This window comes from Microcaecilia unicolor, chromosome 4 (assembly GCF_901765095.1).
Source record: "Microcaecilia unicolor chromosome 4, aMicUni1.1, whole genome shotgun sequence".
Lineage (NCBI taxonomy): Eukaryota > Metazoa > Chordata > Amphibia > Gymnophiona > Siphonopidae > Microcaecilia > Microcaecilia unicolor.
In genome coordinates this window covers 297,038,178-297,054,578 of record NC_044034.1, presented here as the reverse complement: position 1 = coordinate 297,054,578, position 16,401 = coordinate 297,038,178, and the positions used below count along the sequence as shown (strand labels likewise).

At 43.3% G+C, this 16,401-nt stretch overlaps 1 protein-coding gene across 1 annotated transcript in view; it reads left to right on the top strand.

Moving 5' to 3' along the window:
* Positions 1-16,401, top strand: part of TCF7L1 (transcription factor 7 like 1) — a 238,462-nt gene that overhangs the window by 161,411 nt on the left and 60,650 nt on the right. Inside the window, exon 4 of the mRNA XM_030201772.1 lies at positions 14,806-14,889. Coding sequence (XP_030057632.1) covers positions 14,806-14,889 — 84 coding nt within the window. The remainder of the gene's footprint in view (positions 1-14,805; positions 14,890-16,401) is intronic.

Genomic DNA, 16,401 nt, shown 5'->3' with positions numbered 1-16,401 from the left:
GTTTTAAAACTGCACGTAACTCTGGGTGTTCATTACCTGCGTGAACATCCCAAAGAGTGAGATTTACTGCCCCAGAAAGAAGTGTGAGATTTTCAGTGTGTTAGTTTTAAGTGCATGTATCTGTGTGGAGGAGTGGCCTAGTGGTTAGGGTGGTGGACTTTGGTCCTGAGGAACTGAGTTCGATTCCCACTTCAGGCACAGGCAGCTCCTTGTGACTCTGGGCAAGTCACTTAACCCTCCATTGCCCCATGTAAGTCGCATTGAGCTTGCCATGAGTTGGAAAGTGCGGGGTACAAATGTAACAAAAATACATACACGGAAAAGGGATGGGGCAAAGGAAATGGGAGGGGAAAGAGAAATGGGACTTGATATACTGCCTTTCTGTGGTATTTTGCAACTACATTCAAAGCGGTTTACATATATACAGGTATTTATTTTGTACCTGGGGCAATGGAGGGTTAAGTGACTTGCCCACAGTCAAAAGGCGCTGAAGTGGGAATCGAACCCAGTTCCCCAGGATCAAAGTCCGCTGCACTAACCACTAGGCTACACCTCCACACAGCAAGGTGTGCCCAAAATGTTTTCCTTCCTACTGGTTGGGCCACTTGGCTTTCCTCTCATGAAAGTAGTAATTGGGATTGGGATCGATGCAGTGGCTCTGAGTGAGAGAAGAGGCTGAGTGTGAGAAGATCTTTAAAATGAGGGTGACGCATCCCAATGAGTGAGACTCATCCCAATGAGTGAGACTCAACATTCTAACAGAGGCCAAGATTTTTGTAAAGTTATGACACTGCAGATGGGTGCTTCACAATAATAACTGAAAATACTACCTTAAATGAATGTCTTTAAAATGATATGGGTACAAAAGCTACACTGTTAGGGCTTGAATGGCAGCTAGTAACAACTGTGTAAGCCCTGGCATAAGGTTTTGAGCTGACTTTGCAGGTTGTTACTGTGCAGGTCCCAGCTGTAATTATAGTTTATAAACCAGCCATTGAATTTGCTAGAAAAAGGCAATTAACTTTGACGCTTTATTAAGAAACTTTTAAATTTTAGAGTTTAGAATGAGTCCGTACTAACTGGTTTTTGGAACATCTGTTTTGCTGGTTTGTGCAGGGCTGTCTTTTGGCTGGAGCAGACCCTAAGGCCACTTCTAGCTGTTGGGCCCCCAGTTTGCCTGGAAGCTTGTGCTGGGAAGAGGTCAGGCTCATTTGCCTGACTTGGTTACCTCCTGCCATGACCTAGGCTACAGAGCCGTCTTGAGGCCAGTGACTTGATTGCCTTAGGGACGTAAATCCTGTTGGCATTGTGTGTGCTGCTTGGCGTTTTGTCATCCCCATCCCAAAGTTTTCATGTAGCCAAGTGCAAAGTAATACTGTAACATCTTTTGTTCCCTTCCCAAGTTTTCCTCCAAGTACCTTAGAAATGTTAATGGCAATCAGTGGGATTCTAGGACTCTTGGAGTCCCATGTCAGGTACAATACGAAAAATGCACATTTGTTCTTTATGCAAAAAATTAAATAAAATTTGTGCAATCCAGTGCTCTTTAGTAGGGTCTTCACATGTCTCTCATTCCTAGAACAATCTTGTATGTCTCCCCCCCCCCTCCCCACCTTAGCATCTGAAAGTTGTTCACAAAGTTCCATGGTATTCTGAATCGGGCTTTGGATGGAGAGATAGTTAAGCACACATTTTTCTTGTTTTAATTTTAAATCTCTGATGATAAAACCTTTAACATGCAGTTACAGTCTCAAGTCCTTTTGGCTTTCTGGGAGTTACAGGGTCACAGCTGCTCAGATGAATAACAGCAGCAGATGTGACCTGTAAGTTGCAGAAAGCTAGTGTACATGCAACATTCCTGAGTGTAGTGTATGTGAGGATAGGGGCAGAAGGGTGGGGGAGGGGGGATGGATCACTGGGGATCTTCCTGCCTGCTGGAAGACAAATAGTTACACTTGGTTAGGTCATTGGCTGTTGTGCCCTGAAATGGGGCATGCTGGGATTTCCTCCCAGCTGTTTTCTATCTGTGATTTGTGTGCTAGGGACATTCCAGTCTGCAGCTGCTTCTCAGCTCATCCATTTCACAGTCTCCAAACTCAAGATTTAACAGTTGCTTGCTCCTCTGTCCAGCCCTCCCTTCTTTGAATGGGGCATGCTGCTGCCACTTAAACAATGGCTGGCCAGATCTGCAGGGCAAGATCAAGCAATCCTTTTAAGGTTACAAAATCTATCTAACCTTCAGGGTGATGGAGACACGTACATTAACTTGATTCCTGGAGAAAATGTTAGCCACTAGGAATATTCATAAAGATTTTGGTAATCTTGAAAGCCAGAGTGGTTTGTGGACTCAAATTGCTTAACCTGGGTACTTGATTGGACATGGTTAACCATGTACCTCCCTCCCGCCCTTCTGCGTCAATCACAATGATTCTGAATTAAAAATCAAATATGTTGTTAACAAATTTATTTAAAGTTTGACACAGAATTTTTTTATCATCCTGCTAGACCAGTCCGGATAAGGGGACTCTTTGTTATCTTTCCTCAAGGTGGATGCTCTAGTGATGGATGATTGCAGTAGAAGGTGGAATGGCCCTCAGGGACCAACAGTAACATATATATAGTAACATAGTAGATGACGGCAGAAAAAGACCTGCATGGTCCATCCAGTCTGCCCAACAAGATAACTCATATTTGCTACTTTTTGTGTATACCCTACTTTGATTTGTACCTGTGCTCTTCAGGGCTCAGACCGTATAAGTCTGCCCAGCACTATCCTCGCCTCCCAACCACCAGCCCTGCCTCCCAACCCCGGCTCTGGCACAGACCTTACAAGTCTGTCCAGCACTATCCCCGCCTCCCAACCACCAGTCCCGCTTCCCACCACCGGCTCTGGCACAGACCGTATAAGTCTGCCCCGCCTCCCGATCTTGAGATTGAGCTGCTCTTAAAACAAACCTTTTCTACCTCTGCCATGGGGTTCAGGCTTCTGAAAGTAGAGGCTATGTAGTTGGGGTGCTATTGCTATGACTTTAGCAGCTTCCAGAGGGCTCTGTATATTTGCATTTAGTCAGCCATGACCTCCTCGGCAAATAGGTTCTATCATCTCATCAAGCTGTCTGCATGAGCAGTGGCAGAGACTACCATGACTTGGTATTGATTTGTGACTGTGACATTGGTTAGCATATGTGACTTCTAAGGCACACCTCACTAAGCTACTGTTTGGAAGCTGGTCAAAAGCTGGTCAAAGATTTGTTGGTGGGTTGGGAATGCTAAACCACAGCAACCTTGAGGACAAGCCTTTGTCTCAATCACTTTAAGCAGCCTTTTTTCCCAGCCCAGGGAAGTCTTAGCCCTTTCAGGGGGCCAGAAAGCCCAGGGAGATATCATCTTCAGCCTTTGGTGGCTCCCACCAGGGCTGCAGAGAGGGGGAAATGGGAGGGGGCAAGATTCCGCAGGCCCAACCTCTGAGGGGGGCTGCTGGCACTGCATCAGCAAGGCTTCCAGTGGCAAGCAGGCAGAAGAAGGCTTGGGCTGCATTGGTCTCCTCTCCTGTTTGTGTGTGCTGGCCAGAACGCAGGTTAGCGCATTACGCGTTAAGTCTAAGTGCAGCTGCAGGTCCTTCTTCCTGCCTCATCCCGCCTCCTGATGTACTTCCTGTTTCCACCGTGGGAGGGAACGCAGCAGGAAGGATCTGCTGCGGCAGAAGAGTTAGCAAGTTAACGCGCAAACCCGGGTCTCAGCATGCATGCACAATCACAGTAAAGAAGACAGATGACCTGATGTCTACTGAGAGAGCACTGCAGAGATGCTGTCACTGAGGATTACGCACTACTGAATGCTTCTGCAACCAGGAATTGAGGTGTAGGGGCCGGGTTGAACACAGCTAAGAAGTTAGGACTCAGAGCCTCAGCCAAGCCAACGCCAAAGCTCACAGCACATTCTCTCAGGGGGTGACAGGGGGGTCGTCCAGGTGGGAGGGCCCTTAAGATCGCTCCCTCTGGAACCGGCTTTGTCTCTCTGCGGCCCTGACTCCCACACCAGCCAATGAGGAACAGTGGGCTCACTCCAAGGGAGCCCCAGTAGGGGGACAACTCCACCCATTTAGGCAGTGTGGGCCCTCATCACTGTGGACAGCTGGGTTATGGATATTATCCACCATTGTTGTACCCTGGAATGCACAGTTCCCATTCCTAGCACCTTTATGGTTTTCTTGTGTGGTTCAATGCAACAGTAGAGACCACTCTAGGAATGCTGCTTCAGTTATAGGCTGTTCCAATCCCTCCAAACAAATGGTGGTGGGGGGGGGGGGGGGGGGGGAAGAAGGTCGTTACTCATTCTACTCTATGGTACCAAAAATGGATGGGTCCTTCTGACCAAGTCTTGATTTTCACGGAAGTCAAGTTTCTGTGCATCCCTGGTTTTCACTTAGAGACTTTAGGATTGGTGATTTTTGGCTGTCAGAAAGGAAAATGATCTCTTTCCCAGATCTAGCCAAGGCAGTTAGAGCCATGCAAGGCCCTATTTATGGGAGTTTTAAAATGTACAGTATTTATGATTTTTTTTTTTGTGGGGGGGCACCAAAGGCTTAATCCTGACCCAGAGCCACCAATGGGGCCCGATATCTGAGGGAGACATTTCAAAATATGTGGTCAACCCCTCCCCAGTTCCACCCACTGCCTCCTGCTTCTGCCCCAGCTCACCAAAATTCTGTGGGCCACAGTACCAACAAGCCACCTGCCCATCTGGCAGCAGGAGATGCATTAATAAACCATTATCTCCTGCTACTGCAGTACCCGAGATGCATTAATAAACCATTATCTCCTGCTACTGCAGGACCAGTCTCGCGATAAGAGCTGAGAGATTTTGCAGCTGTTGTCGCAAGACTTGCCTTGCAGGAAATAACATCTTATTAATGCATCTCCTGCTGATGGATAGGCTTGGCAACTTTTTGACAGAAAAACACCTGACATCTTCCCTGCTCCATGCCACACCATATACATAAGTACATAAGTATTGCCATACTGGGACAGACTGGAGGTCCATCAAGCCCAGCATCCTGTTTCCAACAGTGGCCAATCCAGGTCACAAGTATCTGGCAAGATCTCAAAACAGTACAATACATTTTATGCTGCTTATTCTAGAAATACAAAAACAATGTGTGTAGTAGAGGACCAAAAAAGTACAATATGTTACGATAATTTATAGTGGGAAAGTCTCATATATGCTTAACGGCTGGTGTCACTTCACTCCCTTGGTGAACCTCTTGCCGTATCGATATTGTAATCATCGACTTTTACCCCCAACCTACCTATACCTTAATTTTTCACTTTCACTCTTTTATTCTTAGTATTGTATAAAAAATTAGGCAATATGTTACTTATCTTGACTTTATCTCAAACGGGTGTGCTCACAGACCCCGACAGATAGCCTGTTTCGCAATTCTTGCTTTGTCAAGGGGGAGCGTTTCACCTCATCTGTCAAAGTACAAGCAAATGTGCCTTAAAATTCTATAAACATAATGCACTTCTAACTTTATCTAATATTAGTTCTTCCAGCTACCAGACTTACGTTTGATCGTAACACCTCAGGTTTCTTCAACAAGAATCTAAAATGGCGACGGCGTTTTTAAACTTTTGCCGCTACCGGAAACAGCTGATAGCTGGATCCGGTAATATGTAATGCACTAATAGCTTACATAAAGCATCCCCAATGTACATAAGTATTAAGCCCATTTGGTTCTATGGTATCCAATTTATGTATCCAAAAGGTTTCCCTCTGTAATACTTTTCTATTGTAGTCCCCACCTCTTGACGACGGAAAAACTTGTTCAATGACTAAACATCTTAATGACTCTATATCATGGCCTAGCTGTATACACTGCTGGACAAGGGGGGCTCCTAGATTGTGTGCTTGAATACGCGAACGATGTTCTGTCATGCGTGCATGCAGTGACCTGATGGATTTGCCTATATATATTTTCATGCATGGGCATCTTATCACGTATATGATCCCCACTGTCCTGCATGTCGTGTGCCTCTTTAAAATGTATTTTTTGCCAGCATGTATAAAGTTGTCCCCCTCTTGAGTAATAATACACGTCTTACAATTTGATTTATTGCACTTAAAGTGGCCTGCTGGTAGTAAATTATCATGGTCTCTATCTTCCCCGACATCATCAGGTAATTTTGCTGGACTTAAAATCTCTTTAAGATTGCTAGAACGTGAAAAAGCTGTTCTCAGCTGGCTATCACTAAATAGAGGGTGGGATTTCATAATATCCCAATGACGCTTGATAATCCTCGCGACCATTTCTCCACCCGGAACATATCTCATCACAAATGTGAACAAGTGCTTGTCTTCTTCTGTGCGTTGTTTCTCCTGTAACATTTAAACGAGCTAAATATAATCAAAGAAGACTTCTTTGATTATATTTAACTCGTTTAAATGCACGGTTCAAAATTGTTTTGGGATAATGTCTATGTTGTAATTTCGAACTGAAGCGTTCTGCTTCTGCTATATAATCTTCATCATTCGTACAGATCCTTCTAAACCTGAGGAACTGTGAAAACGGAAGGCTCTCGTAAAACTCGAGGGTGACAACTGTTGTAATCCAACAACGTGTTCCTATCAGTTGGTTTGGTAAAGACTTTTGTTGTAAATTGTCCATGTGTTAGTTGGATCTCTACGTCCAAGAAATGTACAATGGTCGCTGACCAAGTAATCGTAAATTGGATTCTTGAATGGCATTGATTAAGCCAATTGTGAAAATCCGTAAGTTCTTGTACCTCTCCTTGCCATATGACGAAAATGTCGTCAATATAACGTTTCCAAATAACGATCTTTGTTTGGAAAGGGGAACTCATTATCCATTTTTCTTCGAACATCACCATGAATAAGTTAGCCAATGTAGGAGCAAATACTGCGCCCATCGCTACTCCCGATTTTTGTAGGTAAATGTCCTTCTTAAACTGAAAAAAGTTGTTGCACAATGCCAGTTTCGTAAGCTGTAACAAAAATTCGGTTGGCACTTCATGGGGTTTTGAACGAGATTCAAGTGATTACAATATCGATACGGCAAGAGGTTCACCAAGGGAGTGAAGTGACACCAGCCGTTAAGCATATATGAGACTTTCCCGCTATAAATTATCGTAACATATTGTACTTTTTTGGTCCTCTACTACACACATTGCTTTTGAGTTTATATTTGAGTAGAGAAGTGCCCTTAAATTGTTGACAGTATTCTAGAAATAAGCAGTGGATTTTCCCCAAGTCCATTTTAATAATGGTCTATGGACTTTCCTTTAGGAAGCTATCCAAACCTTTATAAAAACCCTGCTAAACTAACTGCTTTTACTATATTCTCTGCCCCAAGTTCCTTGCCATATCTACTGTTGTACCCTTCGCCCAACCAACTGTCCATACTAGGTTTGCCTGATTTGAAGTCCTAACCTTTGCAGCGGAGCCTTTCAGCTTTTTTAAAACATTCAAAATAAAATACTTTTTTCTACCTTTTTGTAGTTGAAGTATTTTATTTTTCTATTTGATTTGGTCCAATTGTCTTTTCTGCTTTTCTCTGTTCTTCCTAGTCTCTGTACATTTGACATTTGTTCTCTCTCTATGTCCACTCTCCATCTTCTCTCTACAACCTGTTTCTGTCCTGTCCAGCATCTCTCCTTTGTGTCCCTGTTCCTATCTTCCCACCATGTCCAGTATCTGCTCTCTTAGTATCCCTATTCTCAACTTATATTCAGCATCACCTCTCTCTGCCCTATCCCACTCCTTTTCCATCATTGCCCCTTTCTATCCCTGTACTCTTGCTTTCTCCATGCCCAGCATCTCTTCTCTGTGCCGTCCTCCCTTTTCTCTTTCCTTCCTCCTGCATCTCCCATTATTTGTCTCCTTCTCTCCCTTTCTCTTGTCTTCCCCCTCGCGGTCTGACATATCTCCCTCTCTCTTTCTCTGTTCCACCCCCTCCCCCCCAATCTGGTATCTGCCTCTTCCCTCCTGTCCCTCTCTCTTCTGTCCTGTCCTCTTCTCTTCCCTTCCTCCAGTCCAGTCTCTCATCCTCAATCTCTTCTCTTGCTCCCCTTCCTAGCACCCACCCCCACCCCAATATCCCGAGTCCTTTAGATTCGATCACCATCAGTGGTTGCGATTTAAGGCAAACTGCTTTTGTGTTTTCCCTGTATGGTGTCTCACCTGCACGGAAACAGGAAGTTGCATCATAGGAGGCAGGGCACCATACAGGGACAGCTTTGATGTCAGCAAAAGCAGTCTGCCTTCATTGTAGCCGCTGCTGGTGATCAAGGCCAGGTGAGAGGACCCAGGGAGAGGAGCATTGAGGGAAAGATTTTGGACTTTGGGGGGAAGAAAGATTCTGAAGGGTGGGGAGTGGGAAAGGGGGAGAGAGAGACACACTGGCTGTACCCAGGGGTAGGAGAGCATGGCCAGCCTGACCATTACAAACCAGCCACTTGGAGACTGCTGAGTAGGAGTTTGTCACTCTCCAGTGGGAGTACAGGAGGGTGACCGTTAAAAACTGAATATGGGAGATGTGGCAGGTCTACTGTCTTGGACAGATGGTGAGAGCTAGAGGTCCAGAAGGAAGCACCAGGCCTCTTAGTGGCAAAATACACCTATGCTGATGCTTCTGTCTGGGCAGAGTTCTGTTTGCATCCAAACTTCCTCAACAGAATAGAAGGGGGTGGGGGGTAGAGGCAGATGAGTGGCTGATGCTTCATCTGAATCATATTATGATCTATATGCCCAAATATACTGAAAATATTGGTTTCTTGTGCCTAAGCTGAATTTCTGATGATTTGTCCATCATTGAAGAGAATTCAATATTGGCAAGTAAACGTTGATAGGGGTGGGAATTTTTCCTGCTGATTTTGTCTTGGTGTATTCTGTCACAAGAAGTGTATGTTTGTGTGTGCCTTGACACGCTGGGGAAGGAGGTAATGGCCTTGAAGAAATACAGACGAGGCTGGCCTGTGCTCTGGGAAGCAGCCTGGACTTTGTGAAGTCCTGAAATGACCTTAGCCATGAATGGCAAGTTCCCAGATTAGATTAGGTCAGATAAGTATTCAGCCCAAGCCCAGTGTCTGGTGAGGAGTACCACAGGGCTGGGGAGAAGGGTTTAACAGTCGAGAAATCCTGTCCCTTCTGCGGCCAGTTGGCCTAATCACTTTATACCAAGGATTGTTGGGCAGGTGGTTTTGCTGAGAAATTAGTTGTTGTTTTTTTTTTTCCCTTTCCCACAGTTGTTGGCAAGTTGTGTATGTATATTTTTCCCATTCCATTCCATGCCCATATCCCTATAATTTTATGAATCATTTGGTTGTTTTGTGGTATAAGGGCAATATGGAGCCATGTGAGGTCATCACCCTTGTCAAAAGCAAAGCCGCTGTGGCAGGCCGAATTTCCTTTTGAGGGTCTGATGAGCACAGTCAGCAGTGAATCACAAGGGCTGCAGGAAAGTGGCAACACAAGGTAAACAGCCACTTAGTAGAAATAGCAATTTTGTGTGTTTATTCTTTCCGGCGCAATAGTGTCTTGGAAATAGATCCTGTATAAGGTTCCAGATTGTTTGTCCATTGTTGGGGGTGGGAGGGCAAAATAACCTAATGGGACAGGGCCAGATTTGGTATGGGGAGAAAATAGTCATCGAGGGCAGTTGTAATAGTGCAAACTATATTTAGGAGTCTCTTCTGTAAAGGAATGTTTACGCCGACTTTCCTTCATAGAATACTAGCGTATCAGTTAAGATATGCACCTGTAATTTAGGTGTGAGCACTTATGCTGGTGTAACATTTGTACCTAAATGCCAGAGAAACATACATAAGAATACTATGTTATGTGTATGCCTTCCCGGTAAAATACATGCTATATAAGGGATGCATTTATAGAACAGCACTTAAGCAGGAGTTCACCATTTTGTGTGTTTATGCGCCCACGTAACCTGTACATATGCCATTCTAATCATTTGCATGCTATTTAGCACCCACTTTTATAGAATTGCCCCCCAAATTTGGAACCCCTTTGGTCTTATCTGGCCCATTTTCAAAAACTGTCCAAATAAATTTTCTCGGAAAGGCATTTTCAGCAGCTGCAGCATAGGCTGTGGCATACCTAACTTGTTTGCCACCCGGGGCAGGTCGCCGCTGCGCCCCCCCCCCCCCCGAAATGAATCGCACCCCCCCCCTCATGAAGTGCATCACCCCACCACCTTTCCTCCTAGCAAGGGGGTACGTGGAGCAGGCGTGCAGCTGTCGAATCTGCCAAGTCCCCTGCCCCAAAACAGGAAGTAAAGCCAGACGGGGAGGGTACTGGCAGCATACCCCCTTGCTGCCTGCACCTAGGGTGGACTGCCCCCACTGCCCCACCCTTGGTACGCTACTGAGCATAGGAACATTGATATATTGAAATATAGCAGTTGGGGAATTTGTTCCTTTCAAACTGCCCTAACACTCTGCTCTCCCTGTCGTACACATTCATATGTAAACACATAGTGGTTGGAAATAATTCCTTGAGGCATGTTTTGTATGCTGTCCCTCCGTGCCCACACCCCAAGTAGTGACTTGACCATGTAGTGTGCTACATGTTGCTATGTGTATTGCCTCCTAGTGGTGAAGTATTGCAATACCTGTTGCCTTGGGATAGTGGCATCCTTTGAGACCTGTTGGCAGTGACATCTAATGGGCAGATATATTATCACACTTGGTTTCGTTATATTATTTCCAAACAGAGAAAATGTTTTGAGGAAGCTGATAGGTTCAAAACTGCCCCTCCTCTCCCATCCACATTACAGATCCACAGACATTACAGCTGCCATGAGTGGGAAAGCGTGGGACACAAATGTAAAAAAATAAAAAATATATGTACACACATGCACACAGGAGTTGGAAAGAATTCCATGAGCCATGCTCTGCAGGCTTTCCCTACTTGTTTAAAAGTACACGAATTTGGAATTAAGAAGGACCTAGCCTCAGGTTGAATAAGAGATCTGTGGCTATCCCCAAACATTTATTCATCTAACTCAAATGCAGCAGTTATGTAGAGATTATACCTAAGATATGTGTGTGTGTGTTTCATTTGTTTCTGGTGAGACAACACAACCCTCCATTTCAAAGTGCCAGCCATAGTTAAAACGAGCATTGGTTCATGTCAATTCTGATGATTGACAGCCTGCATTATTTGATATTTTCATTTATTTTTTCCCCCATTTGTGTGCAGCCTTTTCAAGCATAATATGCTTCTTTTTTTCGTCACTCTCTCCAGCAAGTCATGATTTGATAAAATATAGAGTTTATTTTTGCAAAAAAATTAAAAATAAACCACATAAAAGATTTTCCTAATGATATAATGTGCTGCTTATTTCTCCCCCAATCTTACAAGACCTGATTTGCAAGACAACTCTGCAGTTTGAAAGCAGTATAGTAAATAATGGTGCAGAGCAAAGTCTTCAGAGGATCTGACAGAACTTCTCTGGGCTCTTCTAGGAGTCCTTTTACTAAGGTACGCTAACGAATTAGTGTATGTTAATTACATGCAGCCTATACAGTGGGCTTAGTGGCATTTAACATGCATAATTGTGGTACACCTTAGTAAATGGACCCCTTAGTGTCCACTTTTGCTTCTGCAAGTTCTTCACAAACTTCCTTTTCTGGGAATAGTGCTGTATGTACTTCATTTTGATATGCACTTTTACTAGTTATCCATGGCCCTTCTCTAGATCTTTGTTCTGCAAATGCTGAACAGAAGTATTTAGTGTTTCTGCTTTTTCCATATCCTTCTCCACATACTGGTGTTCAGCATCTTTCAGTTTTAGAATCCCACTTACTGCCTTTCTCCTTTCCTGGGCACACCTGAAGAAAGTCTTGCCATCTTTTTTTTACCCCTACCCTTTAAGCTTTACCTGATACTCTTCTTCCTATTATGATCTTTGTGTTTTGAATACTAGCCTTTTAGTCCTTATTTTGTCATTTGCCTACTTGGAAAACCATTGTTTTCCTTTTCATTAGATTTTCTTTACTTAACATTTATTATTACCCATCTAGTTTGTAGGATAGTGCAAGCTATACATTTAAAAAAAATAGATCCTCCATTTTTATTTATCGCCCTTTTTTTTAGCTTCATCCAGTTTGGCCCCCTATCCTTCCACATTCCTTATGGCCCCCTACCCTGCCAGGTACTGTCTTATTAGGTTAAAGGCAGTATATTTGAAGTCTAGTACTTTCAGCTTGGTATGTCTACGTACTGGTTTACCTTTAAGACCAAACCATACCAAATGAACATCACTGTTGCCCAACTGGGCCTCTGTCTGAACATTTAGAGCATTTTTTTTATCAAGCTGTGCTAGCGGCTCCTGGTTCAGTAATGCCTACAAAGCCCATTCACTTTGAATGGGCTCTGTCAGCATTGCCACGCGGAAACTGCTAGTGCAGCTTGATAAGAGGCCCTTAGAGACAATGAGAAACTTGGATATGAATTTTCAGTGGCAGCTTATCCACATAAAAATAAGTTATTCATATTGATTTATGTGAATTTTTAGATCCATATCTCACTGCTCCTGAAAATACACATTTAAAGTTATACAGATAAATTATCCATGTATGTTTTATCCTGGCTATTTCTGTGAGATAATATGAATATCCTTATTCATATAGGTGCTGAATACTGTTGCTATATAAATAAATTAGAGTCCTACCACTCCCTTCAATATCGCGACCCCACCAAGATACATAGATGAATTTTGGCCACATATATGCGCTTACATGGGTAAACTTTATCCATATATTGGCCAAGCATTTAAACACTTACGTAAGCATCAGCTCCTGACTTTATAAGTGGGTTTTCAGTATCGACCATAAGAAGTGATTGTACGTAAACCTGGCTCCAAGGTAGCACCCAGGGTGCCCAGGCATGAGGTTCCTTCATGGTCATGTACTGGCAGTGTGATCAGGTCTAAACCTGCCCGAGGCAGATCCTTCCCATCCCCTCTCCTTTCTGGACATAGAAGCCACTGTCCACTGGAGCTGCTATTCTGTTCGTACCCTCAAACCATTGTTAGATTGCTCCTAAGAAAGGGAAGCCTGGTGAAGACTAAAATGGTGGCAGGAAAGAGAAGAGGATGGGAAGTTCTGGATGAAAGCTGCTGGTCTATTTAGACTTGGTGGTGGTGAGTTCTTCCTGTAGAAGGAGTTACTACAAACAGGAAGTAAATGTATACTCAGCTGTACGGCACAGGATGGCCTTAACATGCCACATGAAATCTTGTGAAGAACAAAAACAGTATATCTTTTGTTACCACACTCCTCATCCACTGAAGCTGAGGTGACTCAGTCTTGGTCTGCAGCCAGGAATGGTATGTGGGATTGTAAGTCCTACATCCTGATTTGGTTCCCTTTTTTGCCAGCTGGGTTTCCATTTCCCATGGAGTTACCTGCTCTCTGAGGTGCTTTCATTTCTTCGTAGTTTGTGTCTGCCTGCTTTACTTCAGCTTATTGACCGTTGTATCTGGAAATACAAAAATACTAGTAAAACAAACACATTAAAACCACAGTTTACATTGCAGCAAAAAGCAGGCATTTATATTTTCCCTAAAACCACAGGGGGCAAGTCTATAAAGTGACACCTAAATTAAGGCATCACAAGCAGCATGCTTAGTCAGTTCTATAAAGGCATTAGGGCATGCCTACTTCTTGAAGGAATACTAGCACTAATCCGATTGGGCTTGACCACTTGTACCAGGCTGGTCTAAGTTAGTGTACGTATGTGTGCCTTGCAGTGCATTGAACTAATAGTATTCTGTATGACATGTATGTTGCTAGGTGGAATACCCATGCTCCATTCATGGTACGGTCCATATTTGATTATGCGGTAAGCAACATACGCGTCAAATTTATAAAATAGTGCCTAGCACTTAACATGCATAATGGCCAATTTATGGTGCCAATCGTGTATAACTGCATCTATTTTATAAACTTGGCACTCAAATTTGATGCCCGTTAGCTGTGCCTTATAGAATTGCTTTCAGAGTCTGTAAATTACCTGACCCGCAAGGATCTTTGTAGCACCAAGAAAATTGTGACCTGTAAGTTGGTGGCATTTAAATTTCAAGAAAGTGGGGCCAGCTGGTGGCATTTAAATTTCTAGAAATTGAGAACAATGTTAGGGGCCCTTTTACTAAGCTGCGTAAGCGTCTACGCACTCCCAGCGCATGCCAAAATGGAGTTACCATCCGACTATTGTGTTACTCTTGCAGTAACTCCATAATTTTTGTTAATTTTATTTTTGGACGCATGTATTGGACGCACGCCAAGTGGCATTTGACACGCACAGGTCATTACCACCCAGTTACCGTGTGAGATTTTACCGCTAGGTCAATGGCTGGTGGTAAGGTCGCAGACCCAAAATAGATGTGCGGCAATTTTGATTTTGCCGCACATCCATTTTCGGCAAAATGTTTTTAAAAGGCCTTTTTTTACAGGCGTGCTGAAAAATGGATCGGCACGCACCCAAAACCCGCGCCTACGCTACCGCAAGCCATTTTTCAGTGCATCTTAGTAAAAGGACCCCCCCCCCCCCCCTTTAACATTTTAGGCTGCACTGGGGTAGGGTGGGGAATAACTGCTTCACAAGTGTAATGACACCAATAAATAGAATGAATCTTGTGAACATTATGCAGGTTTTTTTAATTTTTTTTCCAGTATTGGCTTATATTCCATTCCTCATGCTTAGTTGCAGCTATTTCTCCTTTCCCTATTTTAATCATGGATTTTCTCCTCCTCTCTTTTCCTTCAGTACCTGCAGATGAAGTGGCCCCTGTTAGACGTCCCAACCAGCGCTGGACTCAAAGATGCCAGATCCCCGTCACCTGCACATTTAGTGAGTATTGGTGATGTCTCTGTCATTTCTTACAAGGAGAGAGCATTATAGTCTCCATGCTGTTGCTATTTCCCCAAACTAGATAAATATTTTAGATGTGAGGAGCACTTAATCATGAACCCAATACAGGTTCTGTAAGGCAAAAGAGGAGTGTATTGAAATGAAGTACAGAAGAATCATAATCACACTGTTTAAATACAGATGATTTAAAAATGACAAAAAGCAACATACACCTGGATCAGGGACAGGAATGTTTGGTAATACACAACAATATCAAATATTCACAATAATTTTTCACATATATTATATCCCGCTTGTCAAACAAATACTTTTGTCCAGAGCAGGTAACTAAGAAGCACAATTAAAAAGACAATCGGGCTCATTTTCGAAAGAGAAAAATGTTTTAAAAAGTGGCATAAACCAGCAGATGAAAATTTTTCTTGCCAAAACATCCAAATCTATATTTTCGAAACCCATTTTCCAGATGTTTTTCTATGCTGTTCATCTGCAGTGCATCCAAATCTCAAGGGGGCATGTTAGAGATGGGATTTGGACGTTTTTTAGCCATAGTAGAACAAAACGAAAACGTCCAGGACTAAAACTTAAGACATTTTGAGCTAGACCTATTTTTAATAACAACTAAGCCACAAAAAAGTGCCCTAAATGACCAGATGACCACTGGAGGAATAAAGAAATTAACCCCCTCCCCCACTCCCTGTGGTCACTGACCTCCTCCCACAGATGTAAAAGAAACAATATATACCAGCCTCTGTGACAGCCTTGGATGTTGTAGCCAGTCCTATTAGAGCAGTAAGCAGGTCCCTGGAGCAGCCTAGTGGTGGGTACAGTGCACTGTTGAGAAGGGGACCCAGGCCAATAATCCACTCTAGCTGTTACTCTTGAGGTGGAAAGTGTGAACCCTCCAAAGCCTACCATAAACCTACTGTGCCCACATATAAGTGACACCTACAGACATAAGAGCTATTGTAGTGGTGTACAGTTGGATACAGTAGGTTTTTGGTAAGTTTTGGAGGGCTCACTATACAATATAAGGAAGTAACTATGAGATGTGTACCTGGAGGTTTTATGTGAAGTCCCCTGTGGTGTCCCCTAGGGTACCCCACTGCTCTGCAGGAATGTCTGTGTGGCCAGTCTAAGAATGCAGGCTCCTCCTACATTCCAATGGCTTAATTTTGTGTTTTTCATTTGGATGTTTTTTCCGAAAATGGCCACTTGCTAGATGTTTTTGTGCTCTGTGTGTTCTTTTTGGTCCATTTAAAAAAAAAAAAAAAACAAAGAGAGAGATTTTTTGCTGTTTTGAAAATCGCTATATTCGCTATTCGGATTCTGGACATTTTGAGCAAAACATCCAAAGAAGGACTTAGACATCATATCAAAAATGCCCCTCCACATGTCCTATTCTTTTCAGGAAAAGTTAAATGAAATAAATTAAGAGAATACTGTCCACCAGGCCAGAACAAATAAACAGATGATGAAATGTTAACATAAATG